General features: G+C 29.7%; 1 protein-coding gene across 1 annotated transcript in view; it reads right to left on the reverse strand.

Moving 5' to 3' along the window:
• Ephrin (ephrin) overlaps nucleotides 1–15,346 on the reverse strand; it is a 233,494-nt gene extending 218,148 nt beyond the window's left edge. Inside the window, exon 1 of the mRNA XM_090164968.1 lies at nucleotides 14,798–15,346. Coding sequence (XP_090021094.1) covers nucleotides 14,798–14,901 — 104 coding nt within the window. The 5' untranslated portion in view covers nucleotides 14,902–15,346. The remainder of the gene's footprint in view (nucleotides 1–14,797) is intronic.
• Nucleotides 15,347–19,042: the final 3,696 nt, after the last annotated feature.

Below are 19,042 nucleotides of genomic sequence, written 5' to 3' on the forward strand. Positions count from 1 at the left end.
TTATATTAATTTTATAACGTCAGAAGTAAATAAATATAAAACTAATATATATATATGAGAGAAGTATCCATTTTCTGTACTATAAAATTTATAACGTCAGAAGTAAATAAATATACAGCGAAAGAAGTATCCATCCTCCGTACTAAATCAATTCTTAGTTAAACGTTAATTAGTATACAATGAGAGAAGTATCCATTTTCTGTACTATATAAATGTATAACATTAGAAGTAAAAAATATTTAGCGACAGAAGTAGCCATCCTATGTATTTTATTAGTTTTATAAATTTTATAACATCAGAAGTAAATAAATACACCAAGAGAATCCATCCTATGTTTTATATTAAATTTATAACTTCAGAAGTAAATAAATACACAAAGATAAGTAAACATCTTCTGCATTACATTAATTTTATAATATCAGTAGTTAATAAATATACAACGAGAAAAGTATCCAACGTCTGTACTACATCAATTGTATTATTGATATACTATTGATTTACCTATAAACGATCAAATAAGACCCTTAGAAATGGTAACCACCACACTTCCATGGCACCGTAATTAAATCTTTCAGATGTTAAAATCTAGTAACGTTTATTTATAATTCTTATTTATCATTCAATTAGATTATTCCTTGATTACAGCACATGACAGAATCTTCTCTTAAACAATAGAAGCATTTTAAATTAATTTAATTTTATGTCTATTTATAAACCATACTTTATCTGTGTAATAATTATAAAAGGTCACTAACAATTTTGGTAAGATTACGTATTTGGCAACCTGCGAAGGTACTACATTTGTAGCAAATAGCAGCAGCGGTAGATACTTCCCCTCGAAGAAATATAGTACATACTTCTGAAAACACGTTCTTATTCAAACGAATCAAACGGTTTCCGCAAAATATTCATATTCAAATTCTTTTATTATTCCTTGTTTTCCCTGACCATTTTAGGAGATTTTCCCTGACGTTTTTAAAGCCAAAATTTTTATTTTATATTTAACTTTATTAGAAGTTATTAAATTTAATTGTAATTGTATTTCAATAAAAAAAAATCGCATTGTTGAAAAAATTATAAAAAATTTCAAAGAAATAAATGGGAATCATAGAATTTGTCATAGATCTAAAGAAAAATTAACTTAAAAAAATGTCAAAATAAAATTGAATTCCCTGACTTTTCCCTGACGTTTTACAAATTCTTAAAATTCACTGACCTTTCCCTAACTTGTTAGGCCCATTTTTAAATTCCCTGATTTCCCTGACGTGTGTTCTTGATTGGACTTAAATAATTCTGAAATTTGGTATTGGGTTTCCACAAAGTTATTTTAGATTTAAATTCACCTTTCCATGACTTTTAAGGCCCATTTTTAAATTCCCTGACTTTCCCTTACTTTTCAAGCTCATTTTTAAATTCCCAGACATTTCCCAGTTTTCCCTGACATGTGGCAACCCTGAATCAAGTCAAACCTAACATTGTAGCTTTTATTTCAAAATAATTTGACAAGACATCACAGCGTGACTAGCAACTAAAAGAAAGGTCGGTAACGAAATCGCGAATTTGCGATGGGTGAGTCGTGATTGGTCGAAATCCGGTAGCCAGGCGCTTAAATCGAGCCAAAGTAAGCGGAACTCAGCGGGACGTCTAGGTCGTCAGCGAGATTCTTATTTCGACTATTTTTATTTTCCACCCTTACCCCTAAATGGTCTCGCTGGGCAGGAAGAAGGGCCCCCTATCGGGAGGCGACAGCCCCTGAAAAGCAAGCTCTTTCTCTCTCCAGTAAAGCATTGATGTCGTGCGGGGAAGGAGAACTCCTCCTTAGTAAAAACAATCACGGTAATGGACTTTGGTGTCAATGCATTTTCTATGGAATTCCAGCCTCCGACGACGTCTCCTGTCAGCGAAACCAAAATGAACTCTAAATGCCCCTAATGCCCTGGGATTACTGTCAAGTTAAGTCGACATGACCGGTCGGGTCGCCCCTGTTTCGGGTCACCCTACCAACGCCGGTACAACCTACCCACCCACAGACAACCTACGTTAGCCCTTTACGAGCATTCTCAACGCGACGTCCTGTAGTACTTGGCAGTAAGGATCGAAGCCGTTTAAGGCTATCGAAGCGTTGTAATAGTCAGTAGGAAATCAACAGTGGTAGCAATTAGCCGAAGCTGGGTGCCGGAACCTCTACACGCTGCACACCCCGATTTTTGATAGACTGTCCCGCGCTGTAATGTTACGAGGCCAAGGCTTAACAGCGAGGCCTTTGCCTACTCATCGCGATGGAAAACACCACCCGCCGCGCCAAGGAAATGTTTTTAGCGAAAAGGGTCCTATCAAAAGTATAGGGGTACTCTCTGGCGGTATTCTGGTCTCCGAGACATCAGTAAACTGTCTCCACGATAGATACGCTAATTAAATTAAGCCGTTATCCATATAGTGATTGCCTTCCTCCTGTCTATTCTACTCTACTTATGGATGGGTTGAAACGGGATTGGAATCAAATTATTCTGATACTTTTATCAGAAGTTAATAAATTTAAATGGACTTATATTTCAGTAAAAAGGTTATCGCAATGTTGAAAAAATTAGCCTAAATTTCAAGGAAATAAATGATTTAATGATTATCATAGAATTTGTCATAGATCTATAGTAAAATTGAATTCCCTGACTTTTCCCTGACGTTTTACAAATTCTTAAAAATCCCTGACCTCTCCCTGACTTTTTAGGCTCATTTTTAAATACCCTGATTTCCCTGAAGTGTGGTAACCCTGTTGATTTAACTAAAATAATTTTGAAATTTGGTACAGGGTTTCTCAAAGTTTTATCAAATTTAATAATGTCAAATTTAAATTAATATAGTTCAAAAATGTAAAATGTTTAAGTTGAATACCTCTCGAAAACATTTTAAAATTAGACGAAGTTACAATTAATTTGTAAACTTAAAATTTAAATAGGGTTTAATTATATTAATGTTTAAAAGATTTTTCACATTAAACATTCGTAGACAAAGATAGGGTTTCATATTGAAATAAAACCATATTCATAAATATAACTATTTTTTGGTGTCTGTAAAAAAAATTTAAATACTTTTTAAATACAGATTAAACAGACACTTTGTTAATTTTTCTACAGAAATGTTTTGTTTGAAACTAGTAAAATTTTAACCCTATAGTATCCTATACCAATTTCTAAACCAAGCCCGTATAATTATTAACCCGGCCACCTGTTTAAGGCATTATAAGTCGCTAGATGACTTGGGCCTAAGGTGGTGCCTTGGGCATTAGCCTAGCTGATTATTAATAGAAATTAAAATAAGAGTTTGTTAAATTAGCAACAAAGATAACCATCAACATAATCCCTCTAAATGGAAACTCACCAAAAACCAATTCAATTTGCAAACTTAAAAAACACAACAAATTAAACTTGTAAACATTTAATGTCTACTCTAAAATCCCATTTAATTCCTTTGCCAAAAAAAAACAGAAAATTAAACCCATTATTATAGCCATTTAAACCAAAAGAAACATATCTGGAAATTGTAGACAATTTTAAATAAAAGCGCACGAGCAAGTGGAACCAAATGAGCCAAAAGAACCTTTTCTCAGAGTCCAGAAAATAGTGTCCGATATCTTTGTCCTAATGGGGCCGACCTTTTCTCAGAGGATGACTTCTCCTCGGGAAAGGCCCCATACCCCGCTAAACAGTACAGTTCTTACAGGGGCATAGAAACCCCCTCTTTATCTATCTCTGCCAATGTCAGACAATAGCTGACACGCTCCATTCCCTTCAGAGTTTTCTCTATCTCTATTCTATAGAGCGCGAAAGGGGTTGCGGGGCCCCCTACTGGAATCTGACTGTACAAATTCAGAGGGCTGGAAAGTGATATTTATGTAGCGTTCGATAAGGGACCGTTATGGTTATAGCCTTTCTCCGGCTAAGATTCATAGCCTTTTCTATCTCCTTACACGCAAATTCCATAAACTAAGAAATATTTCGCGCGGATGCTGTGTTCAATTTCTAGACGTATTTGGTAACTTAATGTCGTTGTTTAATAGAAGTTACAATAATAGTTTAGTGGTATTTATTAAGAAGAAGGTCGGTTTAGTTAAATAGTCCATAACTTAATCAAGCTTCACTTATGGCTAAATAAAATGTTTTAAAGTAAATCGAGTTTTATTAATAACCAAATAAAGATTATCATCAATTCGAGTTTTATTAATAACTAAATAAAGATTTTCACCAACTCGAGCTTTATTAATAACTAAATAAAGATTATCACCAACTCGAGCTTTATAACTAAATACAGATTTTCACCAACTCGAGCTTTATAACTAAATGAAGATTTTCACCAACTCGAGCTTTATAACTAAATACAGATTTTCACCAACTCGAGCTTTATAACTAAATAAAGAATTTCACCAACTCGAGCTTTATAACTAAATACAGATTTTCACCAACTCGAGCTTTATAACTAAATGAAGATTTTCACCAACTCTAGCTTTATAACTAAATACAGATTTTCACCAACTCGAGCTTTATAACTAAATAAAGAATTTCACCAACTCGAGCTTTATAACTAAATACAGATTTTCACCAACTCGAGCTTTATAACTAAATAAAGAATTTCACCAACTCGAGCTTTATAACTAAATACAGATTTTCACCAACTCGAGCTTTATAACTAAATGAAGATTTTCACCAACTCTAGCTTTATAACTAAATACAGATTTTCACCAACTCGAGCTTTATAACTAAATAAAGAATTTCACCAACTCGAGCTTTATAACTAAATACAGATTTTCACCAACTCGAGCTTTATAACTAAATAAAGAATTTCACCAACTCGAGCTTTATAACTAAATACAGATTTTCACCAACTCGAGCTTTATAACTAAATGAAGATTTTCACCAACTCTAGCTTTATAACTAAATACAGATTTTCACCAACTCGAGCTTTATAACTAAATAAAGAATTTCACCAACTCGAGCTTTATAACTAAATAAAGAATTTCACCAACTCGAGCTTTATAACTAAATAAAGAATTTAACCAACTCGAGCTTTATAACTAAATGAAGATTTTAACCAACTCGAGCTTTAACTAAATGAAGATTTTCAAGAATTCGAGCTTAATAACTAAATAAAGATTTTCATAAATTCAACCTTTATTAATAACTAAATAAATATTTTAAACAAAACCGAGCTTTATATTATAAATAACTAAATAAATATTTTATCCAAATGGTGCTATATTAATAACTAAACAAAGATTTTAACCAATTCAAGATAAATCTAAATCAACTATAATTAAATTTTTAATACTTAAACCGTACTTCATTGAACGTTTACAAATCAATATTTATTTCTCAAGAATAGCGGTTAAATAAAATAAAAATATCGGTAATAATTTCATAAACTATTTGTTTTCGAACGAAAAAGAAGCGGTTTCGACACAATGATGCCAGTTCGAAATTCGATCGATAGAAACTGAATGAAAAATGTGTCTTAAACCATCGAAATAAAAATTGGTCGTTCAGGCGGCAGGGGACGCTGCGATTCCCGGAGCAATTTGAAGAATTAGTTGGAAGGGGGGTGGAATTTCCTCTTGAATGACCCCCCCCCTCCAATGGTCTTATATCGCCGCAATTTGCATTAATAAAAGAAATTGGGGAAATTTTTCGGTCGATATCAAGAACAGGCCAAAATCATTCCGCCCCCTTTAACGTCACAATCCCCCCCAATTAATCAACACGGGTCTCTCCTCTCTAATTGACCATTAAAATGACCTTCTCAGAATAGAGAGAGAGATAGACAAAGTTAAGAGGTCAGGATTCTCGGTCGGTCACTTTCTAAGTAATCGCCTCATTTAGCGTTTAAACCCACTTGAATTTCTTTAAAAATATAAACCAAAAATGGGCTTATGTCTTGATGGTGGTTCTAAGAATTTTATATTCAAAATATAATACTTTGGAATGAGTTTCGGTTGCGAATTTATAAAGTTACGATGCGTAGAGTAATGAAATTAATGCTGAATTTAATATTTAATAACAATAAGCATTTAATTTTTAATTAAATAATTTAGTATTAAGATGAAGGTAACAAATTTTATATTTAAGATATAATACTTTGGAATGCGTTTCGGTTACGAATTTATAAAGTTACGATAATGAAATTAATGCTGAATTTAATATTTAATGACAATAAGCATTTAATATTTAATTAAATAGCTTAGTATTAAGATGAAGGTAACAAGATTTTACATTGAATACGGTTGCCATAATACTCTCAGATTCAAATTCCCTTTTTCCCTGACATTTTTAAGTTATTTTTCTTGACTTTTTAAGGCCAAAATTAGAGTTTTTAACTTTTTACATTTATCAGAAGTTAATAAATTTAATTAACTTATATTTCAGTAAAAAAATTATTTCAACGTTAAAATTTATTTTCAAGGATTTAAATAATAATAGAAGAATTTACCATTGATCTAGAGTAAAATACCTGAAAAAAGTGCCAAAATTAAACTGAATTCCCTGAAGTTTTACCAATTCTTAAACTTCCTAGACTTTTTAGGCCCATTTTTAAATTCCCAAACTTTACCCTGATTTCCCTGACGTGTGGCAACCCCGTTGAATTTCAAATTAATAGAAACAAAGTGAAGTCATTTTGTTAAGTTTAATAGATTTAATATTATTTAAGTTAATAAATTTCAAAAACTATAAAATTTAGTGTAAGCTTTTTAGGTTTAAAATAAGAGCTTCAATTCTTATTAATTTAAATTATAAAACTCGGAAAATGATTTAATAAAATATCATTATTGAAATATTTCAGTTTAAAATTATATTAATTTCGTGTACGTTATCAAATAAAACCAAATTTAGTAGGAAAGGCATATTGAAATTTTAAACATTGTTTTATACGATCATGGAAAATAAATGAAATTCTACAAACATATAATTTCGGAGATAAATATCAAGTATTAAAGTAAGACTGTCATCCAACCCACATAATTAAATATTTCTCAACCATATACAATACCCCGAAGAAACAGCTCTTAGCAACTAGAGGGGAAAATATTGATATGAAAATAAAAAAATTCGACGTACCGAAACGGAAATAGGGGATGCGCACATCAACTGATATAACATTTTTCGCTCAGAGATTTATGACTAGACATAAAATAAAACTGCGTTGCCCCGAAAAAATAGCCCAAAAATTATTTTTCTCTCCCATATTTTTCGATATTCATTTCGAAGGATTTTTCTTTAGGAAAATCCTATAATCCTAAGCTTTACAACTTCCCATCAACGCCATCTACACAAAAGGTTTCGGTTAAATTATTTAGATTTCTAGTTTACTCGACAAGGAAGGGTTCAAAGGCTGCGGGAGATCACAAACTCAATTTCAAATGTACATTGGAGAATTCGCGTTTATGTTTGGAATGTTTTATGACTACTTTATTTTTACGAGCGGCTGGCTTTATTTCGGGAGTAGCCAATGTTCAAGATTATAGGCCCTTTTTGTATTTTATTGTACACACTAAGTCTGAATTATTTGTATTTCGTTTTAGAGAATATTTATAGCGAACGTAAATTTCAATTGTAAGTAACTAATCCTGTTCTATCACAATTTATAAAAGGTTTATATTTTTTTAAATTCAATTTACAGGTTTTAAGAAAACAAATTTTATTCAGGAACGTGTATTTAAATTCATTTCATACTATAACAAGGTTCGCTGATTTAAATCGTTTTTCGTTTGATTTAAAAAAATATCATTTGATTTAAGCCAAGATTTAAATCGGCGAGTGATTATTTAAAAAAAATCATTTGATTTAAACTAAATTCTAAATCAACTGATTTTAAAAAAAAACAAATCGTTTAATTTAAGCCAAGATTTAGATCGTCAAGTAATTATTTGAATAAATCATTTGATTTAAACTAAGATCTAAGTCAACTGAATTTTTGAAAACAAAATCATTTGATATATTCAAAGATTTAAATCGTCCAATTATTATTTGAAATAATCATTTGATTTAATCCAAGATTAAAATAAGCAAGTAATTATTTGTAGCCCTTATTTGATTTAAAAACCGAGTGTATATCGTCAAGTTATTATTTGCCAAAAAAATCATTTGATTTAATCCCAGATTTAAATCGTCAAGTGATTATTTGCCCAAAAAATCATTTGATTTAATCCCAAATTTCAATCGTCGTGATTATTTGCCCAGAAAATCATTTGATTTAATCCCAGATTTAAATCGTCAAGTGATTATTTGCCAAAATGTCATTTGATGTAATCCCAGATTTAAATCGTCAAGTGATTATTTACCAAAAAATCATTTGATTTAATCTTAGATTTAATCCAAAATTTCAATCGTCAAGTGATTATTTATTTGATTTATTTAGCCTAGTAAAAGTTAGATTTAAACTCCCTAAAACCCAACTTAGTGAATACTTAAATTTAAATTAATTAACAAACAGGTGAATAATATCGATAAAAATTTTAAATAATTTTCCTCGATCTCGACTACAAGAAATTAAAAAAAACGACTAAATTAAATTTGAAGATTTTTCTAAGATGGGAGGAACTCGAACGGCCGCAAAAATTCTACGTGTTTTTCTGATTTTATTTTTGTTTAAGTTTTTTATATATATATATATCGGGGTAGAGAAATTAGACATAGAAATGGGCGTGGTTTCTTTACACGTTCGTCATGTAGGAACCTCGCTATCAGTCGGGAACAAAATCGCATTAACTCCCTCTACACTCGAAAGCGGGGACGAAGGTAAAGTCTAGGTGACTCGATTACAGACGGGGCTATCAGTTGAGGTAAGGGTCATTTCCAAGCTAGAAAAAAAGCGTAAAAAGTTGCCGGGCTACTCTGCCAGTGATTTTGGCCCCCCCGAGGCTGATAATGTATAACTGGGGACCGGTTTACGCCAAATTTTGATGATGCTCTCTCTACCCCCCCTCCTTACCTCAACCGTAAGAAGTGTCTGAATTCGCACCCCCGTTTCAGAATCCCATCGCCCTCCTGCCACCCCCCCCCCTTCTCAGGCACCTTTTACCCCCCAAATAGAAACAAGAAGGCCATCGGGGAGTATAATAATGGGTACGCATAGGAGATAATCTTAATTGTAATATGGTTATTCAGATAATCTTTAAAAATATTGATTAGGTATCTTTCAAAAATGTATTTGACTTGTTACTTTTGGGGGCATTTTAAAATTCCCTTACTTTATGGACCATTTTCAAATTCCTTGACTTTTCGCTGACCTTAATTTTGCAATTATATTCAAATTACCTGACCGTTTAGAATCATTTTCAAATTCCCTGACTTTTCCCTGACCTTTTGGAAACATTTTCATTGAATTCCCTAGCCTTTTGGAAACATTTTCAAATTCCGACCTTTTCGAAACATTTTCAAATTCCTTGACTTAAATCAAGTTAATTGTTGTTCAAAAATTCAATTCCATTCAGTGGAGTTATGTTAAATCTTAAAGGGAATATAACCTCAGGTGTTTGCCTTTGGCTTTAGAAATGTTTGGCGCCACTGTACAGGGACATTTTAAAAATTGACGGGGTCTTCCATAAAGATTCCTTTGCAGGTTATATTCCCTTTAACGAAAATAGTTTGAAACTGATACAAGCTAGATAGATGGAAAAGAAATTTCATATTAATCGGTGAGTTTAAGAAATTAAAATCAATTTAAAGATATCATTTGCTTAGATTTTCCTGTCATTATTAGAACTGATAAAAATATAAAATTTAATTTACATTTCATATTTTTTTAATATTCTATAAATAGTATTGCGATTAATTAAAGATGAACTAGTTTTAATTACTCTAAAACTTTAAATAACCATTATATATGTTGAAGCTTTTTTTAAAAGATTTCCACTGAAACAAATTTAAAAGATTAATTATCTTTAATTAAATTTATATAAAATAATCAATTTGCTACTTATGCCGGCAGTTCTCTGTGTATGGGTGAGATATTAACAATTTAAGTAGATTCTACAACTGGTAACATGTGGGTCATTTCCATAAAGTGCCACGGGGCGATTGAAAATGAAAAGGTGACTAAGTAAAAAGAGAGTTTTCCGCAGCTAAGCACAGGTAGACAGTTTGAATTTAAAACTGCTTTTCTTCCTTGGCAGCCCCCAAAAATAATACTCCACGCGTCTTTTGGTCCCTCCGTCCATATTTTATGCATCTCCGTATTGCCAAAAAATGTTATCTACCCTTCCAGAGCCAAGCCACAACATTTCGATAAGAAATTCGCAACCCCCCCCCCTATCAAATTTTATTAGAGAAATTCAAAATGAAAATATTTAATTCAACATTTCTTTTTCATTGTAAGTCGCCTCATCTATCTAATGAATTATTCCCAGTTTTTTCATTAGCTCTTAAATATCGCTTTTCTTCCAATTAATTTACTAAAAGTTTCCAATTACAGAAACGAAATTGCTTTTCTACGGGTAATTGTTGAATGTTTTTTTTTAAATTGTGTTAATTTTAAATGTGATTGTTTAATGGTGCTGATTTTTCGTTCAGAAAATCTTTTGATAATAAAATATATTAAGGGGGAAGACTACAGTGGCCATTGTCTACTATCGCGCTATTTCAAGCTGAACTCTTTTAATTTTGAACTAAAACTTATAAAATTAATATTTAAGTGTAGAACAACCTCTTGTTTAGTGCTTAAAATAATTTCGATAATTTTAAATTTTAAATTAATTAAGTTATTACGTTTTAATTCGGACCCCCGGAACTAAACAAGTTGGGCAAGCGCCCAAACTACCCTTTAGCTAGGACCTAATATCTCGTTAACTATTAATATTATAATTATCAAAATTATTTTAAGCACTAGAGGAAGGTTCAGCCTAATAAAAAAAATATAATTCAATTATGTAATTGTTAAAACAGAAACGTTCAGCTTGAACGAAAAAGAGGCTTTTACTGTATTCTTCCCCCTTAAACGGTAAAATGTAGCGTTGGTTTTATATAGAATTACGTTAGATTTTCAAAATTCTATTGATTTTCTATGAAATCTTATGAAAGTATATAGTTTATTATTTAATGGTAATGCTCAAGTTCTAAAATGCAGTGTTTGGTTGATTTATGTAAATTTTATAGGAACATTACCCCTTACAATGTTTATAAGAATGTTTATCGAAAAATTACCTACATTTCTAAGAACATTAACCCTTACAAAAAATTATATAGATTTTCTATTAAATCTTATTGGAGTTTCTAATGACTTCTGTTTATAACCACGTTTATGGAAAATTAGGTAATTTTCTAAAGAAATTATATGAAGTTTCGGTTACATTTTGATAGAATTTTTGTAACCCTAGTTTGCTAATTGAGTGTGTGATATTATTTTGTTTTGATATATAGTAGTTTTAATATATTAGTCCAATTAAAACCAACAAATTAAAACTAAAATAATTTGGTAAAACAATTTGTATAATTATATCTTTCGATACTTTATTAAGATATTTTGACAATTTGCCAACTTCCCACGATTTGCGAAAATTTAAAAGCAAGATAAAGATTTTTTGGTTTTTTTTAAAGTTTATCTTGAAAAAAATAAAGATAACTTTGGAATGAGCTAAAATACACTTATTGCTATTGGAACTTCCAAGTATGGTGTTTTTGAAAGCTTTCAAAATTAACGCTGCATCTTATTAAAATAATAAGTATAACTAATTATAAACTATCGTAATTTTTAATAGATGGAATAATAAAAATAAATAATACTTTCATAGTAAAAAAATTACATGGATTTACTAACAAAATTGAACAAATAAAATAAATATCTTAAAAACTATATTAATAAAAATAATCTTAATTTGATTCAAATCAAGTTTTGAAAAAGACGTTTGAAATCGTCTGCAAAGCACAACGGATGGGATAGTAATTCCTAAACATTTTGTTCACCTGATTACAACGAATAATATTCAGTGATTTCAGTACGTGATTTCCAATGATTTCACTATCTTCCTGTGATTATCAGTTATTGAACAATTTATTTGTTAAATCCAGTGATTTAACTATCTTTGTGATTTCACTATTTATCTCTTACTTCAAGTGATTTCACTATGTATCTGTTATTTCCAGTGATTTAACTATTTCCTGTATTTCCAGTCATTTTAATATTTCCTGTATTTCGAATTATTTAACAATTTTTCTTTGATTTTCCGTGATTTCACTATCTTTGAGATTTAACTATTTATCTGTTATTTCTAGTGATTTAACTATTTCCTGTATTTCCAATGATTTAATAATTTTTCTGATATTACCAGTGATTAATCGCACGACGTAGTACGCCTGATTAAACGATATTCCGTAAGTTGAAAAGTCCGAAATGCTTATCATCTAAGACAGACAACTCGAATTTCGGGTAGAATTTTTCAAATGATACTTGTTCCCTTTAAAGCCAACATATCGGGATGCCTCGACGTTCACGTTCATAAAAAGGATGCCGACTGCTTAACCTCAGTAATAAACACCGATAGATTCGTATTCAATTTATATAAAAACAACAGTATTATGTGAACGTAAGCCGCTAAGCCTTTGTCGAGACGTACAAGACGGTTCGTAGAAAAATATCCCCCCAAAAGCCGAGACCTCCCGGGCCAGTCCGACGCGAAGTTCCCGATGCCTGTTCGAGACCAGATAGATGAGAGATATTCAAATATCAAAGAGTGACTTAGGACTATAAGGTGGTTTTAGATCCCCCTTTCGGCTTTGAGAAGCTTTCCCTACTTCGGTTGGGTTTCACTTTGCCTGGAAATTGATTTTTGGTAGGTTTTGGGGAGTTAGGAGGCTGCCAGCAATAGGACGCTCTAAGTTACTATTCTATTCCGCATACAAAAAAAGAATTTGGTTCTCGTCAAAATTGACAATATTGACCCCTCTTCCGAATGCAAATTCAAAAAAAAACAGAATAAATAGAAAATTGTGCCTACTCTGGCAAAATCGCGTAATTTAAAATTCTACGATCTTTTATTATTCGTATGTTTCGGGATTGAAGTCACTCAATGGAGATTTTGTTTAAATTAGGTTTTCATGATTAAAATTTGATCGAGTTTTAAAAATAATATTGTTTGAGAATGATTTTTCTTTTGTTGGTGAACATGGTTGGCTGATTTATATCAAATTGAATTGAATCATGATAAAAATCAAGATTTAAATAAATTGATTTGAAAAAAATCAGTGATTTAAATTTGGTGATTTTTTTTTAAATTAGTGATTTAAATTTGGTATTTTTTTTAAATCAGTTATTTAAATTTGGTGATTTTTTTGAAAATTAGTGATTTAAATTTGGTGATTTGTTTTTAAATCAGTTATTTAAATTTGGTGATTTTTTTGAAAATTAGTGATTTAAATTAGGTGATTTTTTAAATCAGTGATTTAAATTAGGTGATTTTTTAAAAAAATCATTGATTTATATTATGTGATTTTAAAAAAGTCAGTGATTTAAATCACACTATATATTTCAATGTGGGGATAATTAGCAAAAAAAATGGTTTTTAAAACATTAAAATACATAAAAAATCTAAGAAAACTAAAATATTAAATAAAAACTAAATTTAATTAAGGCTTCAGTTAATTGGAGATTAGCTAACTGATAAAAGTAAAATATCAGATAATTATACATTAAAAGAAAACAATTCTAGAAAAATCAATAAAATCATAAAAAATCCGATTTCAATTAAAAAAAAACGATTGATTTGAATTTTATTAAAAAAAAATAAAAAGTGCCAACTATGTTAGTGAATATAGCGTAATATGGTCGTTGTTGAATTGTCTATAATTGTTCTTTTTAGAGTTTAAGGCATACACAAATAATGAAATCATGATTAAATGAAATTAAAACCTACAAAGATGAAATCGTGATTAAAAATTAATAATTCTTAGATAATTATTATTTTAAGTTTAGAGCATACGCAAATAATGAAATCACGATTGAATTAAATTAAAACCTTAAAAGATGAAATCAATATTAAAAATGATTTATTTTATATCATTATTATTGGAAGTTTAGGACAAACTCAATAAATTCTTGATTAAATTAATTAAAACCTCTTAAGGTGAAACCGTATTAAAATTAAATTGATCCTTTCTTCATGATTTTGAAGAGCTTAGGTCAAACTCAAATAACCAACCATGATAAAATTAAATTAAAATCTTTAAAGATGAAATCGGGATTAAAAATTATTAACTCTGAAATTTTGATTAAATCTGTTTAAAATCAAGATGTAATTGAAGCTGTATGAAAATGAAATGAGATCTAAAAATGAGCAAACTTAAAATCAATAACTAATTTAAATTTAAAATATAAATCGCTAAAAGTGCGTAATTACGGCGTAAATTAAGTTACGGTATAAATTGTATAACGACAAAAACCTTATCAAATCAAGTTAATTTTATTTATATTAATTCAAACGACAAAAATCGGTTATCGAAAAAACTCTACAATTCAGAGACGGGAAATGCCAGCAATCGCAGCGGGAATTCGAGCGTCCTAAGCCGGCGGTGTTTTACAAGTATAACAGATACGCCGATGCAGTCAGATATTTTAGACATATTTATGGACGCGTCCACGACCATGTCAAAAAGGTAAAATACCCTATTTTTAATCTATCAAAGAACACCGCTAGTATCGAAAACAGCGGGATCGAAATTAATTTTAATTGCAAATTCCTCCCCAAAATAAAACGAAATTTAAAAGATACTAAACAAATGACATCCCTTTGGAAAATCTTGAAAATAAAATCAGTAACACTTACATGGGATTCGAAGCATTCCAATAAATATCAGCTAACCGCATACACGCTACGTCGGTGATTTTGTCCAACAATGCTAACAAGAAAAATACCAAAATCCAAGGCATGGTGACTGATGGTCGTTGGTCGTTATTATTGTAGTAAGTAGTAGTTATTTAAAAATTCCCAGTAATTTGACGGTGGAAGAATGGATACCGAACCCAAAAAATTCAAGTTATGGCCGAGGACGCAAAAAACAAGTTCTTGGCTGAAGTCGAAAAACTTTCTGGCCGTAAGACGAACGGTCGCTCTACGGCAGAAAACGATTTCCTTTCCAAAATTTTAAATTTACGACGAAATAGTCACTAAAAACGTCGAAATTTCGGCATGTCCGTTATCATATGGCCTTTGAAGAAAGAGTTCATATTTTTTGTTTGAATTAATTTATACTATCGGGGGAAATAGCGAAGCAAACGATCGACCGAGGCTTAAACAGCGCCAGAACGTCGGGACCGCTCCACCGACAGCTACGCGTCTCGAAGCGCGTCTGATAGCTGCCGAATGAAGAGAGGAAAGCGGCTCTCAACGTGACGTCACGACGCTCGTTAACCAATGGCGTTAAAAACGTGCCAGACTTTTAAAACTCGCGACGGGGGACGGTTCGCAAAGGTTGAAATGCGTACGCGGATATTTGCGGGGGTTTGACATTACTGTTTTAAATAAAATTTGCCCGACAAATTTTGTTTTTAAATTTTAACAGGGATAAAAGGTAAGTCAGGGAGAGGTAAGAGAAGTTTAAAAATGGTTTAAATGACAGGGAAGTTGAAAATAGATTTAAAATGACAGGGAAGTTGAAAATATATTTAAAATCGACAGGGAAGTTGAAAATAGGTCTAAAATGACAGGGAAGTTGGAAAACGGTCTAAAATGACAGGTAGGTTGAAAATAGGTCTAAATTGACAGGGAGGTTGAAAATAGGTCTAAAATGACAGGAAAGTTGAAAATTAGCTAAAATATCAGAAAAAGGTCAGATAATTTTAAAAATTAGTAAAACGTCAGAGAAAAGTCGGGGAATTGAAATTTATCTAATTACTAATTTATGAAGCTATTTTTACAATAATTATGTGTTCTATTTTCAATGTTGCAAAACAAGGTTTTTAGAATGAAATTAACATGGAGAATAACTTTTTTACTAAAATTTAAGTTGGAATAAATAAATTTTAATTGAGGAACAACGCATTTCTTATTAAGCTAATTAATTACGATTTAATTGAATCTTTAATTTAAATCTACATTTTAATAGCAAACAGTTATTATGTCAAAGATAAAATTTGTTATCAAATCCTGTTGATTTTGTTGTCATAGGCGGTCGAAAACATGTGAATTTCTTTAATTTGACAGGTCATCAAAGTTAAAAATGGATTGCCTAATTAAATAACGATTAGAATTATCTTGACGCAATTAAAAACTAATTAAGCTTAGGGAAGTCTGAAGAAAGTATTATTTTGGACTGAAGGAACCTAACAAGGAAAGCAAAAATAATTAGATAAAATTTATCAACGTGCTATGATGTTAAAATGATAAAACTAACGTACTTCATTAGATATATATTTAAATTCAATTCTATTCGTTATCTATTGTGTTTATGTATTTTAAATTAAATATTATATATTAATATATTATAATAAATTATAATTTGTATAATTTACAACTTATAACACATAATATATAATACATATTATATAGTTTATGTATTATAAATTATAAATTGTGTATTAATATATATGTATTATAAATTATAAATTGTGTATTAATATATATGTATTATAAATTATAAATTGTGTATTAATATATATGTATTATAAATTATAAATTGTGTATTAATATATATGTATTAAAAATTATAAATTGTGTATTAATATATATGTATTATAAATTATAAATTGTATATTAATATATATGTATTATAAATTATAAATTGTGTATTAATATATATGTATTATAAATTATAAATTGTGTATTAATATATATGCATTATAAATTATAAATTGTGTATTAATATATATGTTTTATAAATTATAAATTGTGTATTAATAAATATGCATTATAAATTATAAATTGTGTATTAATATATATGTTTTATAAATTATAAATTGAGTATTAATATATATGTATTATAAATTATAAATTTTGTATTACAATATGTATTATAAATTATAAATTATGTATTATCTATAATGTATTATAAATTACAAATTATGTATTATACATTATGTATTATAAATTACAAATTATGTATTATACATTATGTATTATAAATTACAAATTATGTATTATGAATTAGGTATTATGAATTAGGTATTATACATTGTGTATTATACATTATGTATTAAAAATTATGTAATATATATTATATATTATGTATTATACATAATGTATTAAAAATTATGTATTATACATGATGTATTAAAAATTATGTATTATACATGATGTATTAAAAATTATGTATTATACATGATGAATTGAAAATTATGTATTTTACATGATGTATTAAAAATTATGTATTATATATTATATATTATACATTATGTATTATATATTATAAATTATGTTTAATATATTATAAATTATGTATAATATATTATAAATTATGTATAATATATTATAAATTATGTATAATATATTATAAATTATGTATAATATATTATATATTACATTATTTATATATATGAATATATAATACAAATTGAACGTTTTAAACGCGTAAGGCAAGGCTGAATATTCTTAATGTGTTTTACTGAAAATCGGCGTGAGCTTTACATATTGTCGACATTGTTCCGGATCTCGAGTTCGGCAACAATGTGAGAGAGTTTCGTGAAGTCTTGATAATCTGTAGGCACTTAGGAAGTGCGCGGTAGAACAATCGCAACGACCAGATCATATTGTCCGCGCAAGGACAAGTGACAAGTGCATCGCCTCCGTAACTAGTACAATGCAGCGGCCGGAGGTTCTAATACATTAAGCTTTAATACCGAGTCGCAATTTAATACGTTGACTTAGTAATTGTTAGTCGATGTCTCAGTGTGTATATATATATAAGGTACATTCCACGTAGAGGAGCTTATACAGACAACGTTACGATTAAGGCTTAAGAGACATTGGATACGGCGCGTTTGACAATGGACTCCAACAGTTGTATAATACCAGATTGTTATTTGTAAATTCTTTAAGTTAGACACGAAAATATTTGGTTTCAAGGGAATATTATCTCTTTTTCTATTATCCCCTAAATTGATCGAATATTCGCCACTTCTAGCTCTCATGACTTTTGATATTTTGAAGCTGATTAATTGTTTGTTAATATGAATGATTAGCTAGGCTAATGGCCAAGTCGTTGTTTAAAGGGAATAAACCAAATATAACGTACAATATTTCTATTACCTACAAATAGTTCTAATATTCGCCACTATCTCAAATTACTTTTGAAAATTTGGAGCTGTTTAGTGGTATATTATTATTAATGATTAGCTAGGTTAATCGTTTAAAGGGAATATAACCTCTAATATTTCTATTACCCACTAAAGAATTTAGATATTATATTATTAATAATTACCTAAATTAAGCGTTTAAATGAAATATAACCTCATTAATTTCTAATACGCACTAAAGAGTTTAAATATTAGTTTTATATTTATTTTGTTAAAGAAGGACACATGACGAAACATTAGTACTTATCACTTAAACTGAACAGTCTTAATTGCTGGGTCATTCGTGTCGTCGTGTACACTACTTTACCAAAATGATACTAAAGTGCAGTTGCTATTTAGACATTTATCACATTTCCTCAACATTTGTTGCCTAGGATTTTGTGTTAGCTTTCGCGTTTCTAAATTTTGTTCCGATGGTAAAACTGTCAAATATATTATTATCTGGTCGTATGAAGTAAGTATTAATTTATTATAGGTACTGTGGTCACCAGAATAAATAAATACCGTTTTATGTATCCTGTAATAAAACCAAAATATAAGCTACTTTTGCTGTCGTATATTTTGGATACGGTTGTTGCTATACCCTAATAATATTATTATATTACAGAATCGCCAAAAACAAACTATTCCTATTCGGATTTTACGATTTACGACGTCATATTTTGGTATCAGTTTTAAGTAGCTTACATAATCTTGTTCACACATGCCGACTGAGAAAATCAAATCTACAGAAGGGAATTTTTATTGCAGCGTCTCTAGATTCTTATCGATATTGGCGGAT

This window comes from Leiobunum rupestre, chromosome 2 (assembly GCF_980474605.1).
Source record: "Leiobunum rupestre chromosome 2, qqLeiRupe1.1.hap1, whole genome shotgun sequence".
NCBI classification, from domain to species: Eukaryota; Metazoa; Arthropoda; class Arachnida; order Opiliones; family Sclerosomatidae; genus Leiobunum; species Leiobunum rupestre.